The following is a 19061-nucleotide window of genomic DNA, read 5'->3' on the forward strand; positions in this document are numbered from 1 at the left end:
TAAAATGGAAAATGTCCGAGCTAATTTGCATATATTATGACTCTCTAAATTTCCAATTCTACTGCACATTGCAGAGGCATTGTCCGTTCAAAAAGCAAGACTAAAGTAATCTAATGGACTCTCAAGCTCGAGGCTCATTTGTATTACACTGGGAGCATGAGAGATTTGATTAGCGCGAGTAGGAGCTCTGTGGTGAATTAACGACAAGAATCAGGCTCTGTTACATCTCTTCCACATACAACACCAAGCAAACCTCCCGACAAGAAGAGTTATCAGTTTTATGCCAAATTCTTGCTTGCATGAATTGTTTGTCCCAAGGGAGAGCACATTGAAACCCTACTCCAAAACCTGGCTCGAAGCTGTCAGATGTGCTGTCTAATACGCAGAGAATGAAAATTAAAAATCTCTGCTCCTCGGAATTAATCACTCACTCGAGAATCGTACATAAAGAGTCGCGCTTGTCCGACCGAAGGAAAGATATCGAGAATAGATAAATGTTTATACTAATTTCGAAGACTTTGTTGTTTAGGATGTCGGACATTAGAAAGAGATTCTTGAACGAGACAAGACATCGAGTTTAAAATTCAAAGTTACAAAGAAGGGATGACCTTGAGAATAGGGGTTGTTTGTGTTGAAGAATATGTAAGCATAGATAGCTCTGGGAAAACACATGTGGCAGGTAAAATGCTCGACCCAGGAATCTCACATTTAGAATTTTGTTCAATATACCAGCAATTTGAATGTGATAAAGAAGAAAGCAGATCGGATTGCAGATTTTCCAGTCATTGCGCGCACAGCTGGAATTTGGATTACTGTACAAATGAGACAAATGAGCGGACATGATTCATCTAGGTAAACAGATTGTCCGATAAGCACTCTGTTTTTTCGTTGTCTAGCTCTGAATTTATGAGAAATGGAAACGATTAGTAGAGGCGTGGTGATTTGTACTGTGTGATTCTGTTGGAGAATAGAGGATAACAGGATGGACAGTGAGAATATGGTATTGGAGAAAATTTGAATGTCGATGTTGATGTCCGGAATTTAATGTAGAGATGGTCGTTTCAAGGCACATGTCTTGACAGAAATCTTGGTTTTCTGTATCGAGATCTTGAACTCGGATCTGGCCATCGTCCGAATTCAAGGCAGGATGTCTCACTCCTGCATCCCCAACTCATCTGGCATTATATACCCGAAAATTATCGGTTGTGGAGACTAATTTGAGCAATTGGATGGATATGTAGGCAGAAATGGTTCGATAATCAAGCCCCTGACGATCGAAGTCGTGGCAATGCATTTGCATGCAGTAGTTCGCAGCTCCAACTTAAAGATCTGAGGTCATCATGATAAGGCCGCAAGTATCTGTAAGACCAAGCTTATGCCAAAAACAACCCCGCAAAAACACCTCGGCCCTTTCGAGCAGCTCTATCTTACGAATTCGTTGAGCTATCTCAGTCTTGGGAATTTGCCGTTGACGAGGCTAGGGATGATTCGGGCAACCGGTAGATAATCATCACATGCTTGGAACTTGTGACGGGTAATGAAAACTTTATGCAAGGAATAATTGACTTTGAAGTGCCAAACTACCATGCAGCTACACTGATAGCTTGGACGGAAGAACTTATTTGCGTAGCTCGCAAGGATGCTATTAAATAAGACACGGCTAAGAATAAAATCAACAAACAAGAGATCTCGTGAGTGACAACAGCTGATGTTACACAGCAACCATTCCAATCGGAAGTTCCCCATCAATGAACACAATACGACGTTGAGTGCGGAGTACAAGAAAAAGAAATCTCAAAAGATGAGCGACGTGATGTTTCTGGAGCTGCGACCGGGCGCTGATCCCATGTACAGAGTCTAGAAGAGGGTGTAGAAGCCCACCAATGAAGGGTGAGAGAAACACTAGCTGAACTCAAGATGACCGTTTCCTCCACAAATTCCAGCGAAGTTGAACAGCTTGAGTTTAAGCGCACCAGAAACATGTCTGGATATCTGACCAGGCTGCCTCGATATTGTACTTCCTGGAAAGAAGTGTGGTAATCCAAAGGCCGTACCGTACACCCTCTTTCGTCGTATTGATATGTAAATATTCGTAGTCAGCAACGGCGTCGGCGTGCAGTCCGTAACAAGGTCCACGTCGTGAGATCTGTCACTGCATCACATACTGTAGATGTACTCGGCTTGCCTCTCTTTGCTGACTCGACATATCCGGTACGACCGTATTCAGCATCTCGACTTCTCTCGAAAGGATTCTCTGGTCACGCGCAGCTCGGAGAAGCGGTTCCGAATGCAATATACTCTACAGAGAGGCGATTTAGAGATCCACCCGGTCGCGTTCAGGAGGTCCAGGCTTTATAGGACCACCAGGACCCTAAAAATCGGTTGTGGAGTGAAGCCCTGCCAGCGAAGTCGATCCCTAGCTACTTGGAGACCAGGATCGTAGTGGACGAGGCGCGAGAGAAGGACCAGCAGTGAGCAGATTTCTGATAGAATCGGAATTATCTGATCTGAAGTGATACAGACACCAGACGGGGCGTGGGGTTGACGACGACACAGCAGCGCGAATTGTGAAGCGGATGGAACGTTGGACAGCAGCTGTAGTACAGTAGCAGCAGCATAAAGAGAGGCTGGAAGGAGGTCGAAACTGGTGCGAGGAGACCCGGGAGTACCGTCAGTATCTTTGCTGGCGTGGACTGCTACAGTACGGGATCAACAATCGTATTCACTTTCGAAGTACATCAACAAGAAGGACGACGACACCTCGTCGAATTCTCGACTTGCATCGTAAGCTCTGCAGTCAGTCTCGAGTCCGTCTGAAATGAGAATGAGCCGAAGAAGCTTAATAAGGGAGGCGCTACCAAGCATCGGCCGTCGACCCTCGGCAGAAAATTGAACGGACGCAATCAAGAGGTGCGTTGAGCTGCATTAGGTTGGATTCTGAGCCGCTGCATTGGCGCTCTTCTCCTCTCGAGAGATATGGGAAACACATGAATACAATACTGTACTGATCTGCTGCTCGCCATGTTAGATTCCGCTTCGATCGTGGTTCCTCACGACGTCCGTCGTCTCGTCTCTTGGTCGTCTCTCTTCCCCTCCCCCTTCCTCATGACACGCTTGACACTCCTCACAACGAGAACACGAGTCAGCGTGCCCTTTTCTCCGCCGCCAGCATTTGATACCCTGATACCCATGGCCTAGTCCTGGCGCTCCACGTGCTGAATCTCGGCTTCACTTCGCCTCCTCTTTCCAGACGCCGATATTATTGTCTCTAGACAGCTCCCACCCCAATACTGCCGCCAGCCTGAAAAGCACTGCTGCATTGCTTGGACCCAGGTACCAGACCAGACTATACCGTACCGTACTTGCCGCGCAGTTACATTATCTTCCAAGTGGATACTATCACAAGGCCTACCCAGCCTCGACACGTTTGAACTACTCCACATAAAGATCGATATTTCCCCGTACATTTGCCTTTGCCTTCAACGGAATTTGTCTGACACCTGATCGAAACTCCATCTACCTCCACCGAGAATATGCGCCTCTGGAGACACCCGACCAAGCTACAGCGGCCGTGGCCCAGGCCAGACATGAGAGTGCTTTAATACCTCACGTATCACACCCTGCTCTTTGGGCATAGTTCTTAAGATACCATGTCTCCAACTCGATCTGCCAATAGCTCAGGTGTCACCGCTTCTTCACCATTTCCACCAGAGATCAAACAAGAAGTGCACGACTCTGCAGATTCCTTCTATATCCTCCCACCTCGTCCCAATCCCTCCGCAGATGCTGGCCTCTCGATCAAGGCCGATAGTGATGGATCGAATACCCCTCCCTCTCCCAGTAGCATGGACGTGTTCAAGATCTCGCCGGTGACAGCATTGAAGCTATTGTGTGCAGGAATCGAAGCTCTGGTCAAAGTCACTGGAGATATTCCTCCAACACCACCCCCAACCTTCACCACCCCACCGAATATGCGAGGCATGCAAGCAGAGAAGGAAAACATAATACGAAGCAATTCATACAAGAACTTCGCAGAACTACACAAACGTCCGCGGACGCCGTCGAGTTCCAGTGGAGGATCAGAAGACATTGATGGAGTCAACTTTCGCAAGACACCGTTGAGCAGTCCGGAAATCGCACCCACGGAACCATACATCATAATTGGGGATAATGCGGAACCTCTGAATGTCCAGCACAGCGTCATTACTCGGAAATTCTACTCGAAACACCCTCCTCCCATCTCTTTGGAAGATTACTTGATGCGAATACACAAGTTCTGTCCCATGTCCACGGCTGTATATCTCGCAACAAGTTACTACATACACAAGCTTGCTGTTGATGAACGAGCCATTCCAGTGACAAGGAGGAATTGCCATCGACTCCTACTTGCTGGATTGAGAGTTGCGATGAAAGCCTTGGAGGATTTGAGCTATCCTCACTCGAGATTTGCGAAGGTGGGAGGAGTGAGCGAGAATGAGCTTGCGAGACTGGAAATCAGTTTCTGTTTTCTCACAAACTTCGAGTTCAAGACCAGTAAAGAGACCCTGCTTGAGCATGCCATTAGCTTAAAGGAGTTAAGTGCCATGCAGGGTGCGGTGGGTTTTGTGCCTAGGATGCCGCTGAAGAGTAAGAGGAGGGTTGGGGCTCAAGAGACGGTACAGGAGGTTACAGCCGATGCTTAGAGGAGATAATGAAGAGTCGAGAAGAAACAAGATGATGAACAGATGAGCCGAAGAATACAAGAGGAAAGTACATGCATGGACTGGCAGAGCAGAGCATATTTGCAAGATTTCTTGCTTGCGTAGAGGAAGCGCTCACGCGTATGTTTGGGCAGGCAGATCTGGGATATATGGATCCAGTACTGGTCGATACCAACGAGGTTTATTGGTAATAATTTGTTTCATTGTCGGAGACGGAAGGGATTTTGTACATGTTATGTCGGGTCAATGCATGCCTCACTTTGAGGTGAGTTTAGTTGGGACGAAAGGGTTCTGCATGAAATCGCATCAGCATGGGACGAAAGCTTAAGAATTGAGGAGCATATAATGTGGAGTGTCGTTAAGGAGGAGGAATATGCATGCATGGATACCATCTGAGCGTTGTTTTCGTCCACTTGCTTCGAGTTATGGTATATGGAGGGCATATTGTGGATTCTTGTCAAGGTTTGGGGTTTCGTTTCGAGGTCGGACATTTGATATTTGCATACCCAGGGTCTGGATTGGTGGCGTTTGCATGGGCAGGTCAGAATGGAATCTCACCTGATGGGTCTGATTGTATCAAATGAAACATCTTCAATTCTTAATATCTGATATGGTGAACGACAATCTGAACTTATAAACATTCAAGCGAGAACAGATATTTATTCTATAAAATCTCAAAGCAGGAATCCACATGATTATGATCCTAAGATCAGACCACCTACCCTGCAATCGTGGAGGTATAAAAGAAGGCGGTCCCTGATATTATATGGCGGGGTAAATTTTACCAGCTCTCCACGACGTTTGTCAACAATTACCCCACCTTGATCTTACCTCACCACCACAAGCCTGTACTCATACTTGGCATTACAACTCCCAACGCCGCATTTGGCAGGTCCCTCTACCTTCACCTCGAGCGAATACTCAATTCCAAAAATCGTTAAGCCGTGAATACCCTCGAGCTCACACGATCCGTTCCATCGATCGCAACCTTCGAGAGCTGTCAACGAAGAGGTTACACCAAGGGACAAGATGGCAGGCATAGATGTGCAGAAAGTGCTCAAGGGCAAGTACCCAGCGAAAGAGCACGCGAAGAGGGTCGTAGAATGGATGCAAAGGAACAAGGACGGAGATGGAGAAGTAGGAGGGGTGCTGTACCTCGAGGGGCAGAAGACAAAAATGATCGAAGACAACGACGAAGCTGCTCCCTTCAGGTGAGTCCTATCCTCCCTCTCTCCAACCCCTCTAACCCTCCCAGACAACGACGATACTTCTACTACCTCACCGGCTGCGACCTCCCAGACGCCTACTACACATACGACATCAACAGCGCCAAATCAACCCTCTACATCCCGCCCATCGACGCCGACTCCGTCATCTGGTCCGGCCTGCCGCTCTCCGAAGAAGAAGCCCTCTCAAAGTACGACGTCGACGCCGTCCTCACCACCGACCAAGTAAACGCCTCGCTCGCGCACCCGCGCGGGTCCTCCCCCTCCTCCGTCTGGGCGATCGCCAACCAGGTCTCGGACCACATCACCTTCCTCGAATTTTCGCACAAGGATTTTAGCTTGCTGAAACTTGCTATCGAGGAATGTCGCGTGGTGAAGGATGAGTACGAGATTGCGCTGACGTTGCACGCGAATGCGATTTCGACCATCGCGCATACGGAGGTGTTGAGGAGGGTTAAGAGGGCGAGGAATGAGAGGGAGTTGGAGGCGATGTTTATTGAGAGGAGTATTGCGAATGGGGCTAGGGAACAGGCGTATCATTCTATTGTGGCGAGTGGGACGGCGGCGGCGACGTTGCATTATCAGAAGAATAGTGAGGGCTTGGAGGGGAAGTTGAATTTGTTGCTTGATGCCGGGGCGGAGTTTGGGTGTTATGCTAGTGATATTGTAGGTTCCCCTTGCCTTCCTTTTCGTTGCTTGAATGTAGATTTTGGGTTAGAAGGTACTGACGGGACATTGTTGGGATAGACAAGGACATTTCCCATCTCAGGAACTTTCAGCAAGGAAAGTTTGGCGATCTACAACATAGTACTGGAGATGCAGACCGTTTGCACAAACGTGCTTAAGGAAGGAGTAGTATGGGACGACGTCCACCTCAAAGCCCACGAAATCGCCATCGATGGCCTCCTCAAACTCGGGATCTTGCAAGGCGAGAAATCAGATATCCTGAAGTCGAGAACCAGCGTAGCATTCTTTCCCCACGGTTTAGGGCATTATTTAGGAATGGATACCCACGACACGGGCGGCCATCCTAACTACGAGGACAAGGACTCGATGTTCCGGTACTTGAGAGTCAGGGGAAAACTTCCAGCAGGAAGTATCATTACCGTTGAACCTGGCGTAAGTCCATCCTACCCTCCCTTCCCATTCTTTTCATGTCCTCTAATTTGATACAGATCTATTTCTGCCGCTTCATCATAGAGCCCTACCTCAGAGATCCAGTCCACTCGGCGTACATCAATTTCGAAACCCTGAATCGCTATTGGGAGGTCGGAGGCGTGAGGATCGAGGATAATATTTTGATTACGAGGGATGGGTTCGAGAATTTGACGACGGCGGTTAAGGATGTGGGGGAGATGGGGAGGATTATTAATGGAGAGTGAGTTGGGGGTAAGAGGAGAGATAGGGCGAAGAGTATGCATGAATAAATCTTCCAAAAGTCTCATCCCCCCCCCTGGTTATCAGTCGTGGTGAAGTGATGAACCCTTGCGGGTGTATAACTGACTGCTAGCACGTAAGATTTGTTTTAGTTGTCTGTTATTGATCGGTTTGCCAATCTTGAGTTGATAAAGAGTACGCCACATCTAGCCACAGGGATATATATCATGGTAGCGTATATTCCACAGCCCTAACCTTCGCCCTCTCCAACCACTTCAAATCCCCACCCACCGTAGCCTTCTGAATATTATACAACTCATCAATCAACGCCGGAACAAACGTTCCCGGCCCCCTAACATCCTCCCTCACAGCCGCAATCTCCGCCGCAATCTCATAATGCAGTAATCCCGTCAAAGCAGCAAGTAGTTTGTCCTCCCTACTCACAGCCAACATCAACGAGATCGCCGTCCCGAGCACACACCCGCTTCCCGTAATCCGGCCTAGAAGCTCATGTCCATTCTCCACCGCAAACGTACGTTCGCCATCGGATATGTAGTCCGTTGCTCCCGTCATAAGGACAATATTCCGTTCTCTAACAGCGAGGTCTCGAACCAACCTCGCTTTCTCACCCTCAGTCGTAGAACTAACTCCACTATCCACCCCACGCTGCTGAACAACAGCCCCAAACACCGTCCTAATCTCCCCCTCATTCCCCTTAATCACATCCAAGTACCCCGCCGCAAGCAAAACCCTCACCGCATCCCTCCGCACCGCCGTCGCGCCCGCGCCCACGGGATCAAACACCACGGGTCCGCCCGCCAGGTTATACGCTTTGAGCGCTTGGCAGTAGTTCGCGAGCCCGTCCGGCGTGACGGTCCCCATGTTTATGACCAAGGAGCCGCCGAGGTGCGAGAGATCGCCCGCTTCGGCGCCGTAGTTGGCCATTATCGGGGAGCCGCCTATCGCGAGGGCGACGTTTGCGGAGAAGTTTTGTACGACGAGGTTTGTCATGTTGTGCGAGAGGGGGGTTTTCTGGGAGACGGCTGAGATGATGGAGGGGATTTGAGCGAGGAGGGTGGCGGTTGTGGTGGCTTTGTTGGGGTTGGTGATGGCGAATGGGGGTGGGGAGCGGATTAGTGAGAGTAAGGAGGAGGCTGCGGATCGAGGGTCGGCGGAGGCCATTATGGCGGATACGATGGCTACGCCGTCGAGGGGCTTGGTGGGGTGGGCGGATTGGTAGAGGACTCGTTGGATGGTGGTGGAGTTTATGCCGCCGATGGAGACGGTTGAGACGGTGCGGCTCCAGTCGTTTTGTGACATGGCGGCTAGGATTTGTTTGGTTCCTGCGGTGCCGATGATGTCTTTTGTGTTTGTTTTGCTGGCGGGGCGTTAGAAGGGTTTGTGGAGGGGATGGGAAGGAAAGGTACGTCGGAGTTGCAAACATGGTGCCGATGCCGAGATAGTTTGCTCCGTCTTTGCAAGCTGTTAGAGCTTCGTCGATGGAGGATGCTGTCACTCCTATTATGGCATCTGGACCGAGCACTCTTCTGGCAGTAGGGAGGTCTAGTTGGTGTTAGAAGGACGTCCTTTTCTAAAAGAACAACCAAACACACCAACGTCATCTTGACCAATATGCACCCCCTCACAACCAACTGCCAATGCAACATCGATTCTATCGTTGATTAAAAGGGGTACCCCATGCTTCTGTGTGACAGCATGAAGTCTTTTTCCAGTCGAGATGAGAGCGCCCGTATCGCTGACTTTGTCTCGATACTGTAGTATTGTTACACCGCCTTCTAGAGCAGCTTCGACGACTTTGACAATGCCTTTGTCGCCGAGAATGGCTGGTGTAGAGTCTGTGACCAGATACAGAGCATAGTCAACTTTTTTAAGAGTCATCTTGGCAACTGTGCAAGGTTTCAAATGAGACTTGACTTCTTGTTCTTTTGGGAGATTATATCTGAGTAAAGAAGTAGTATATGTACTAATAGCGGGAATAGAATCTTTCCAATACGTCAGGAACAAACAATCAAGCGTCAACAGGGTCATACATGTGCTTTGCTGTGCAAGATCCAACCAAGCTCCAGAAGCAAGGTTCAGGTGGACAGGTCTGGGTCCAAATGAGTTGATCAATATAAAGACTTTGAATGAAAAGAGAACCAAAAGTCTTGTAAGACTTCAAGCCTTGATCTACCAGAACTCTGGGTCTGAACTTGACTGCAGTCAAATTCAATATCACGTGAACGAATGTCTCAGGCCTTCAGGTAGAGTCAGCCGATGAACAAAGAAGGACGCAAACACAATACAATCAATAATTCCAAAACCATTCACGATAGAACACGTTCATACCGGAACTCATCATTCCATGCGTGACTGTCCGAAAGCGTGGTTGTGTAAAAGTTCTTTGAAAGTCACCCACAAGCCGGCACGTTGCCACATCTACACTAGCGCGTTTCCAGTAGCTGCGACATAAGTTCTTCTTCTACTCTCCACCCACTCAAAGAAACAACTGTTCACCACAAAATCCCAGGACGCACCCAACCACCAACTCCTGAACAACTCATCCTCAACTTGCACCTCCCCAAGAATCATCACTTCTGATATTCTCTCAGAACGCGTCCATCATCAACTCTCCGAGCATCGTGAGAATTTCGCCCCTCCCCCACCGAACTGGCCAGTCATTTTTCGACAGCGCCGAACTCTTCACAGGAAGTCCCCTTCCCGACCTCATCCACAAAGACATCGTCAAGTCAAAGATACATCTGCGTTATATGTATCTCACACCCAAAGCCAACGACCTCAGACACCAGCCGCCTCTCGAGCTGCAACCATTTCGCATACCGCGGAAGCCTTGTAGCCCCTACTTCAGTAGCAACGGCTAAGACCACCTTTCTTCGACGAATGTCGCGTTAACAAGAAACCCAAGACCTATCATCTCCTTCAGTGCTCTTCTCGCTCCTCCTCAAACCCTCTGCATGTCATATGTCGAATCCTACCGTCGCATAGTCGTCGAAATCCTGCCCCGATCCATACAAACGAAAATTTGAACTTATCCCCGAGCTACCCGCAACCATGGCTACTATCAATATTCGCAGCGATGTAAAGGACCCCTTCTACCGCTACAAGATGGAGAAGCTCCAGTCCAAGATTGAAGGCAAGGGCAACGGTATCAAGACCGTCATTGTCAATCTTAGCAGTGTCGCAGCTTCTCTCGCCCGCCCTGGGGCTTATGTTATCAAGTACTTTGGCTTCGAACTTGGAGCTCAGACCAATACCAACCCCGCGGACGATCGTTGGATTATCAACGGTGCCCACGAGGCCTCCAAGCTTCAAGACTATCTCGATGGCTTCATCAATAAGTTTGTTCTCTGCAAGAAGTGCAAGAACCCCGAGACCGATGTGGTTATCAAGGACGGAAATATCGTGCTTGACTGCAAGGCTTGTGGTCAACGCTCCAACGTCGATCTTCGCCTTAAGCTCAGCGGTTTCATTTTGAAGAATCAACCGAAGAAGGGCAAGAAAGACAAGTCCGAGAAGAAAGCCGCTCGCAAAGCTAAGCAGAACGGCAGTGCCAATCCAGATGAGAACGGTGATAACAGCCCCGGAGATGACAATTCCGAACACGGATCCAACGAGAATGGCAATGGTGATGTAGCTATCGAGGCAGGCAGTGATGATGAACTCACACGCCAGATCAAGGCTGGTGCCGAACAACTTGATGAACCAGTCGAAGTCAAGGATGATGAGTGGACTGTCGACATGTCTGCTGAGGCCGTTAGAGCTCGTCAGCAACAACTTCCTGACGACCTGAAGCAGAAGCTTGTCCTCGGTGGTGACGAAGACGACGAAGATGGAGAGGGCGGTGGCAACTCCACCTATGACCAGCTTGGAAATTGGATCACTGAAGAGGCACAGGAGAAGGGAAGTGTCGACGACGTTGTTGATATCGACATCTACCTCAAGGCAAAGGATCTTGGTATTGAGACCAAGCATCGTACCCTTCTTGTCTTGGTCCAGACCATCTTCGATGATGATATCGTCAAGCAAATTCCTAAGCGTGCTTCCATGCTCAAGAACGTAAGTAGGCTCCACTGTTTTGCCCGAGTCCTGCTAACCTGATGAACAGTTGCTCACATCCGAGAAGCATGAAAAGGCTCTTCTCGGAGGCGTCGAGCGATTCATTGGTCTTCGTGGCCAGAAGGATCCTGCTTTCTACGACCAAACCTCCAAGATCCTTCTGGTTCTCTACAACGAGGATCTCCTTCCCGAGGAAGTCATCACCAAATGGGGTTCCAAGGCCAGCAAGAAATATGTCGACCTGTCTACCAGCAAGAAGGTCCGCAAGTCTGCTGAGACTTTCCTGACCTGGCTTGCTGAGGCCGAGAGTGACGATGACTCCGACTAGTATACCTATTCTTATGGATCTCGTCTTTCCGACTTTGGTCCTATATAGCAGATGGGTTGGGGAGGCTCTGCACACATGCTGGATGGCTGAATGGGTCCTTTTATGGGCTGCTGTTGGCAGCTTTTGTGGTTCGATGCATTCTTAGATCACTTGCTGTTGCTAGATCGTCTGGTTTGATCGTTGTTTTGTGCGACTTGGTTTCGACTCTCGACTCTTTCTCTTAGGCCTCGCAAAAGTCTTGTACTGGTCGTAATAGTCTGCAATGCATGTTTTCCACTCCTAATCGATTATGATATAAACGTGATGTGACTTATGTGACTTTGGTGATTGTACTCCTTACACAAACTCATGAGGATCCCTCTAGGCTACAACACCGGCATCTAAAGCCGCGAACTTGAACCCCTCTATACTTGGTACTTCCAACCTCCTATTCTTCCCAGCATCCTGCATACACAACCACACCGCATCAGCATTAACCCTCTCCAACGCACTCCTCACACTCTCCCTCTCCCACACCAAATCCCCCAATATCCCCAACACCTCATCAAACCCCTCGTCCTCAATCCTCACGTACCCCACAACCGCAACCAACAACCTAACAACAGCCTCCCAAACCTGACTATTCTGGCTATAAATCCCCCTCCCGCCTCTACCCTTCCCCTTTTCTCTCTCCACTTCCCGCTTCGCGTTCCGCGCAAGAACCATTATATTGCTCCACTCATTGCTAATCCGCGTCGCCAGGAAATCTCCAGCTGAATGACACATCGTGACGACGGCGTCGCAGGCTGCTATCTTGACGAATGGCTCCGTGTCATATATCCGCGCGATGAGGACGGGCCAGATGTCGTTTACGAGTGGGAGGAAGGAGTTCTCATCGAGGTATAAGGCGGAAGAGGAGGTGCTGATTAGGTGGAGGAGTTTGGAGCGGAGGAGGGGAGAGGCGGAGGTTAGGTAGTGTTGGGAGAGAAGGGCGATGGAGCGGAGCATGGTGTAGGTTTGCGTTGGCTGTGGGGGCGTGAGTTCTTGTGGTTGTTCTGATTCTGCGGCGGGGTCTTCTTCGTCGGTGGGGTTGGCGAAGGCGTCTGCTTCGTCGAGGAGAGTTTTGGCTGATTTCCAGGGGGTGCTGGGGAAGTCTTCATGGGGTATGGTGTCGGAGGCTATCTGTTTTGGTTTGAGAAGCTTGACGATGTCGTCCATTGTAATGGGCGGAGGACTTTTCTTTTGATGGTCGATGGTTGGAGTGTCTGTGATTTGTAGTAGATCTGAGTTTGAGCCAACAGAGACGATTTCTCCTAGTACAGAGAACAAAACATCAACTAGGCGATGGTAACCATGGAAATTGTCTAATGCGGCGAAGATAGACTCTACCACATCGTCGAGGTACAAGAGTAGTGATGGACCCGTCAGTCGAATCATCATAACCAATACCTGAGGGGCCTGGGGTGATATATCGAATGTGTTGAGCCTCAACGAGATGGCATTGACCATGTAGTCCACGTTATCTACTATGAGATCGCTTGCATTCTTATAGCCACAAGAGTTCGAGATTATGTTGAGACAAATGATTGCGTGTTCTCGTAATTGTGAACTTGATGAGCCTAAAAGCTGTGCAACTGGATATAATGTGTCTAACAACTCTGTCTTGAATTCTTCCTTCATCCATTGAGCAGTGCCTGCAAGAACTTCCAGGGCGATGGCTTGCATTCGCCAGTCGGATGTCCTCTCATCACTATTTGCGAGGAGAGATATCGAAAACTGGTATAATTCCTGGTTTGCTGCCTCTTGCTCATCAGACAGAGTCAGAGAGGATTCGAAGAACTCGTCGAAGTCCTTATTTTGAGATGCTGCAGACATTAAAATTTGAGACGACAGCCAATAGGCTGAGAGCAGACTGGGTCCAGCGGCCCCACGAGCGTACTCGAGCATCTCACTCGCCATATTAATCTGTGACTCTCTTGAACCCAGATTGCCAAGTAATGCTGTAAGCTGATCTCGAGTCTTCCGCTGACTCTCTTCAGCCATGACGACAGGTTTGAATGTCAAAGAAGAAGCTCCCTCCGTTGCCAAAGTCAAAGCAGATTGGCTATTCAGGTCAAAGTCTTCTTCCTGTAAATGCTTTACAGGTGCAGTTTCTAGTGTAGCAGTGATGCTGTCTCGAAGAGAGTTGCCAAGAGCATCTTCCAAGATTGAAGACTCTAGATTAAGTCCTCGAAGAATTTCATGAGCTTTAGAAAGCTGGCCAAGAGCAGCAAGCTTTGCAGCTTCATCGTTTGACTGCATCACTCTTGGAAGGCTAGTCACCCAATTATAGATGGTGTTCTTGATGAGATCACTTAGATCGGGATGTATAGATGCAAGATCAACAATAGACGTCGCCTTCGTACTCAAATCGTCATCAGCATCAACTCCCATCAGAATCATGCAAGTCTCAACGAGCATGCCGGCAGAATCGGCTAGTGTGTCATGACACTCGTCCAGAATGGTGATGCAAAATTTGTTAAGAGCTTTGCGTACTTCCGCAGACTCGTGGCTTCGAAGTCTGATGATGCTCGAGAGAGCTAATTTGATCTGAGCAACGGTCGCATTCAACCATGAACTGGTTAGATTCTTTGGTTCGGCATCTTCGACTGTCTTCTCTGATGGTGCCTCGGCATCTTTTCTGATACTTCGCGTCCGAATATCACTCAGAAGAGAAAGAAGAACATGGCAGAGTACTTCCAATGCCTTGACCAGGGTTTTCCGGGACCTTCTCGTGATGGTTCCAGGCACGAGACACTTCGTGAGCGCAGATATGGTAGCGGGCAGGAAGTTAGACAGAACCTGAGAGTCTTTGATACAGGACCAAGCTGCATGCAACGCATGCAAGGCTTGGAAGTGTACATCCATAGTTGGGCCGTCCACCACTCCATCGAGAATCACTGTAATGCAATGTCCCAATGCTGGTATCGTTCCAGATTCGATGAGTGCGGACGGGCCTCCAGATGTCACCGATAAGTCGCGAAACAAAGCCGCCAGTGATCTATATGCCTCGAGCATCAACTCTTCAGGCGCGGCTACGGTCTCCTTCCCGGGAACTCCACCAGCAACGAATGTGAGGAGTATCAGAAGTTGTTTGGCAAGGTCCAAGGAGATGGCACGCATCCAACCGTACTCTAACAGTATTCTCACACATCTTATGGTCAACTCCGACAGCCTGTCTGTATATTTCTGCTTCCTTCGGAGGATCTGGGAGAGCGGGAAGAAGACATAATCGGCCAATTTCTCGTCAAATGTGCCATCGTTTCGTTGGCACTTTGCTTCGAGGACGAGCAGAAGTTCGGTCACTGACTTTATCAGGGCTTTCTGATTGGAAGTACTGCCATCGTCTCTGAGTGCTAGCTGGGAGAGCTCCACGCATCTGGGCTTGAGCTATTCAATAATTAGTGGGGTCCTGCAGGTTCCGTAGCTTGGAGTTTTACCTCCTGAAAGAGATCATTCCTCGTAGAGCGTGCCACGCTTTCCATAATGGCCGACGAAGTAGTATCATATTATCGTTGTTGCGTTTGTGAATGGCGTGAGTGAGAAGAGAAGGGACTCGACAGACAAGGCTGAAGAATTAGCCTCGTCTTTACACGTGATTTAGCACCAAAATTAAAATTGTCGAGGCTCGATTCGAGCTCAACTATGGTTGATCACGACTGTTAAGGAAACGATCTTATTCAGCTCTCTCGGAGACATCGAGTTTGTTGTCTGACAGGCGGCCCCCGGCGGCCAGGGTCTGGTTGCAGGACAACTTGCAACGCCTCACCTCATCCAACGTCAAGGAGCCACGGCAGCGCACTTCGTTCATTTGTGCTAGAGTAGTGCTTGTCAATATAGGGCTGTTTGTTTTCTCTCGAAGGCAAGTTGTCTGGATTGTAAAGAGATATCCCCTGCAATCTCTTCTTCCGAACGTAGAATTCATTGGCTGTGAAGACGATTGGTGATCAACCTCGAAGTTGGGGCCAAAATTGCCGTGTTGTTGTATCGGAACTGTGTATCACCCGTTTTTCATTCGATCAAGAATAGAGTAATCGGCGACAGAATGAACATGGCGTCTATGCACAAGTCCTAGTTGAATGATGGTTTGAAGATGCGCACCATTGCAAAAGCCCAAGTGAGGTCAATAAGATTTCTTGATCCTGTTTCGCCTTCTGTTTTGATTTCATCTTTGCTCAACATTACTGTGGATAATCTGACATGATTTCCTCGCTGCTTTATCGTAGTAGTATTGTTACTCGCACCAATTTCAATACTACATGAGCAACACAGCGTCCAGCAGACTTGCAAACGGACTCGCAGCAATAAGTTCTCTATTTGTTAACTATGTTCAAAGTTTGGCCAAGCTGTTCATTCAAACCGGATTACCCCTGAAGGAGTCATGAAAGGCGTACAACTAGACAGGCCATGTAAACGATCATTCTCCGTCTTTAATGTACCGTGATGGCATCGATGGATGGGTTAGCCCGCTGACCCTCGGGGCTCTTTTGATGGAGATTGTCGATCTACACACAAGCGAGAAGGTCGGTATGAGTATGATCTTTCCCAATTGTTCGTTATCACAATTACCAAGTGCTGCATAGCTAACGAATTGTTGGAGTTGCTGTCGTGTCCCAAGAGTAGGACCGATAATCATTCAGTGTTGGAACGTTCCAGGTGCTTCAGCCCCCTTGTGCCAACACAATCCTTCCAGCATGACAACAAGAGCCCATACAACGAGGAAGAGGATATGTGAATATTCCTGGTAGAGAGATTTGAAACGATACTCCGATATGTGGATTGGATCTTCATCGACGTGTAGTGAATGGGGAAGTAGAAGGAAGAGGGGGATCTTTAGCGAAACGGGATTGAGTGTCATCCTTCAAGCGAGATCACGAAGGGTATAAATAACAACAACTTACGTGTCTGATCAGCTGTAAAAATAGGGTTTGAAATTGCGACTTGCAACAAAGATGATATGGCAAATGCGGAGGCATTCCCGCCATGGTTTATATTAAAAGCTTACAGTAGAAGGTTGACTGCGCCGCACGTCCATATTTCAATCCCGCTGCAAGTGCAGGTTCTCAGGACACATGACTTTTTATCTTCAGTTCTTCCCTCTTGTGAGGTGTCTTCGCAACTGGATATACTTTACGTTTTGTAAACGCCAGTCGAATTCTAAGCCAGCGCTTTTGACGTGAAGTCCTCGGACGTAAGATGCTTTAGTGGGAGGACAATAATTATGACCCACAATATCAATTCTCTTTCAATACCCAAAACAAAACTAGCAAGATGGAGAAGTATGAATCGACTGAAGATATCTTTTCATTGGACACCGTTGCGACGGCATCCGGTCAAAGTGCTTCAGTATCATGTGACATAAGCCCAGCCAAGCAGTACCTTGTTACTAGCTTCTTTTCTCCTTGTGAGAAGCATTTTTCTACACTGCTTGCAGGACTCCATCTAGACAAATTCCCAAGATGGAAGATTTGTTATCTCAGTCGCCTTTTCTCCTGTTTTTCACATGCATCGTGGCATTTGGAATATGGCGCTTCTCAACAATATTTACCTCGTCTCGAGCCGCGTTCCCCAGAATTGGACCCGCGCCAGATGCGGCTGACAACAAGCGATTCGTGACGGAAAGTTTTCAGATGATCCAAGAAGGATATTCGAAAGTAGTTGCTCATTCTTTCACGCTTACATATTATTCGGACTAATTGCCAGGATAGTACAAAAATGGGATTTACAAACTTTGGACACTTGACATGGACCGCTTCATCATCTCTCATAAATATATGAGCGAGCTCAATAAGGTGCCAAGGTCGAGTGTGAGATTGACAACTAGTGAGAGGTATGAGTATACCGGGATGGATATTTGTGAAGAGACGAACTTACAATATGAGGTTTGTGCGGGGTCATTGACGAGGAATATTGGTATGGAAATCTTACCCGCAGACATGATTGAGTTAATCAGGAAACAACAGGCTCCCTAGCTCAGACATCATATAATGAGATCCTCTTCGCATTGAATAAGAAACTCAAAGCCGTTTCAAACGACGATGGTATGTTCCATTGAAAATGATAACGCATTTTATTGACCTGCGGTACAGGTTCATATTCAATACCCCTTTTCACTTCACTCATCGACCTCGTGACAAGTTCCACAGCACGCGTCTTCGTTGGTCCCGACCTATGCCGCAATCCAGAATGGCTTTCCACGGCGACAGGCCACACAATGGCTGTTCAGAAAGCAGGTGAAGAATTGCTCACCTTCCCCGCTATTGTTCGGCCGGTCGTGGTTCACTTCTTGAAATCGTATCGACAGCTTCGGTCTAGTGCGTCCGTTGCAAAGAGACTCTTGCTCCCAGAAATAGAGAAGAGGGCACAGAATAACAACGAGAAAGGACAGTACCAAGATATGCTGCAATGGTTAATAGACACTGCTCAAGGACGAGATACAGAACCGGAGAGGCTGGTCAAGATGATGCTATTTCTGAATATGGCTGCTATACACACCACCGCAATCACTGCAACAAATGTGTTCTTGGATCTTTGTGCTAGACCAGACTGCATTGATATGCTACGGGAAGAGATTCTGCAAACCGTAAAGGAAGATGGTGGGATCAAGACTTCAACACTTCCGAAGTTGAAGAAGTTGGATAGTTTCATGAGAGAATCTAGAAGGTTAAATACCATGGGCTTCTGTAAGTATCTCGTATGCTGACCAGGAACCAGCTGACAGACACGCCTAGTAACATTTCAACGCCGCCTCATGGTCCCCCTCACCCTCTCCAGCGGTGCAACTATCCCCCGAAATTCCTACATAAGCATGGCATACCAACCCATTCTCCGAGATCCCGCCTACTACGCCTCACCTCTTACCTTCGATCCTCTCCGTTTCTACAATCTCCGACAAAAAGAAGGAGAAGAGGAAAAGCACCAGTTCGCTTCGGTAGACGCAAGCGAGCCTTTATGGACCTTCGGAAAATTCTCTTGTCCGGGAAGACATTGGGCTACGGCACAAATTAAGTTATTGGTCATGGTTTTCTTGCTGGAGTTTGAGATTTCGTATCCGGATGAACAGACGGAGAGGCCGGAGAATAAGATTATGGGGACGAAGATCATGCCCAGTGTTGCGCAGAAAATTGTATTGAGGAGAAGAGAATCTTAACACAAGCATTCAATGTCCACACAACGCAACAATTTTACTTTTCACGTCCCATCTCACTTCCTTCAAATCCTCTAACAATATCCGCGACTCTCACCCCTTCCTCCCATAATCTGACCCGTACCAAATCTACCCAACATTATAGCTCTTCACCACCATATCAATACGGTCTCCCGAATGAATGAAAT

The 19061-nt window shown here is 48.2% G+C and overlaps 6 protein-coding genes across 6 annotated transcripts; 4 read left to right on the top strand and 2 right to left on the bottom strand.

Moving 5' to 3' along the window:
- Window positions 1-3650: 3650 nt before the first annotated feature.
- LY89DRAFT_695772 (cyclin-domain-containing protein) lies at window positions 3651-4682 on the top strand (the record flags this gene model as incomplete). The annotated part of the gene is made up of 2 exons (XM_018216785.1): window positions 3651-3681; window positions 3742-4682. The coding sequence occupies 2 exons, from the start codon at window positions 3651-3653 to the stop codon at window positions 4680-4682; spliced, it is 972 nt and encodes a 323-aa protein (XP_018073465.1).
- Window positions 4683-5507: 825 nt separating this feature from the next.
- LY89DRAFT_477257 (putative Xaa-Pro aminopeptidase pepP) lies at window positions 5508-7418 on the top strand. Its single transcript, XM_018207818.1, has 4 exons — window positions 5508-5911; window positions 5956-6592; window positions 6674-7045; window positions 7102-7418. Exons 1-4 carry the CDS (start codon window positions 5730-5732, stop codon window positions 7306-7308), a joined length of 1398 nt encoding a protein of 465 aa, XP_018073466.1. The 5' UTR covers window positions 5508-5729; the 3' UTR covers window positions 7309-7418.
- A 41-nt stretch (window positions 7419-7459) lies between these two features.
- On the bottom strand, window positions 7460-9696 carry LY89DRAFT_612588 (Hydroxyethylthiazole kinase). The gene is made up of 5 exons (XM_018210627.1): window positions 9653-9696; window positions 9355-9561; window positions 8917-9306; window positions 8731-8866; window positions 7460-8681 (listed from the first exon to the last, which is right to left on the bottom strand). Exons 3-5 carry the CDS (start codon window positions 9200-9202, stop codon window positions 7529-7531), a joined length of 1575 nt encoding a protein of 524 aa, XP_018073467.1. The 5' UTR covers window positions 9203-9306; window positions 9355-9561; window positions 9653-9696; the 3' UTR covers window positions 7460-7528.
- A 679-nt stretch (window positions 9697-10375) lies between these two features.
- Window positions 10376-11708, top strand: LY89DRAFT_581823 (uncharacterized protein; the record flags this gene model as incomplete). The annotated part of the gene is made up of 2 exons (XM_018209127.1): window positions 10376-11380; window positions 11430-11708. 2 exons carry the CDS (start codon window positions 10376-10378, stop codon window positions 11706-11708), a joined length of 1284 nt encoding a protein of 427 aa, XP_018073468.1.
- Window positions 11709-12068: 360 nt separating this feature from the next.
- Window positions 12069-15211, bottom strand: LY89DRAFT_642001 (uncharacterized protein; the record flags this gene model as incomplete). The annotated part of the gene is made up of 2 exons (XM_018211736.1): window positions 12069-15116; window positions 15167-15211. 2 exons carry the CDS (start codon window positions 15209-15211, stop codon window positions 12069-12071), a joined length of 3093 nt encoding a protein of 1030 aa, XP_018073469.1.
- A 1923-nt stretch (window positions 15212-17134) lies between these two features.
- Window positions 17135-18876, top strand: LY89DRAFT_716713 (cytochrome P450; the record flags this gene model as incomplete). The annotated part of the gene is made up of 5 exons (XM_018218285.1): window positions 17135-17380; window positions 17435-17639; window positions 17690-17767; window positions 17816-18409; window positions 18458-18876. Exons 1-5 carry the CDS (start codon window positions 17186-17188, stop codon window positions 18874-18876), a joined length of 1491 nt encoding a protein of 496 aa, XP_018073470.1. The 5' UTR covers window positions 17135-17185.
- Window positions 18877-19061: the final 185 nt, after the last annotated feature.

The sequence above is a fragment of the Mollisia scopiformis genome (genome assembly GCF_001500285.1).
Source record: "Mollisia scopiformis unplaced genomic scaffold LY89scaffold_8, whole genome shotgun sequence".
NCBI lineage: Eukaryota > Fungi > Ascomycota > Leotiomycetes > Helotiales > Mollisiaceae > Mollisia > Mollisia scopiformis.

What these genes read in the sequence shown, in the direction of transcription:
- LY89DRAFT_477257 (XM_018207818.1), top strand. Translation starts at nt 5,730, where the DNA reads ATGGCAGGCATAGATGTGCAGAAAGTGCTCAAGGGCAAGTACCCAGCG. An exon ending in GACGAAGCTGCTCCCTTCAG is followed by an intron (nt 5,912 to 5,955) that starts GTGAGTCCTATC and finishes TAACCCTCCCAG; the next exon opens with ACAACGACGATACTTCTACT. An exon ending in TCATTACCGTTGAACCTGGC is followed by an intron (nt 7,046 to 7,101) that starts GTAAGTCCATCC and finishes AATTTGATACAG; the next exon opens with ATCTATTTCTGCCGCTTCAT.
- LY89DRAFT_612588 (XM_018210627.1), bottom strand. Translation starts at nt 9,202, where the DNA reads ATGACTCTTAAAAAAGTTGACTATGCTCTGTATCTGGTCACAGACTCT. An exon ending in TATTGGTCAAGATGACGTTG is followed by an intron (nt 8,867 to 8,916) that starts GTGTGTTTGGTT and finishes AACACCAACTAG; the next exon opens with ACCTCCCTACTGCCAGAAGA. An exon ending in ACCATGTTTGCAACTCCGAC is followed by an intron (nt 8,682 to 8,730) that starts GTACCTTTCCTT and finishes ACGCCCCGCCAG; the next exon opens with CAAAACAAACACAAAAGACA.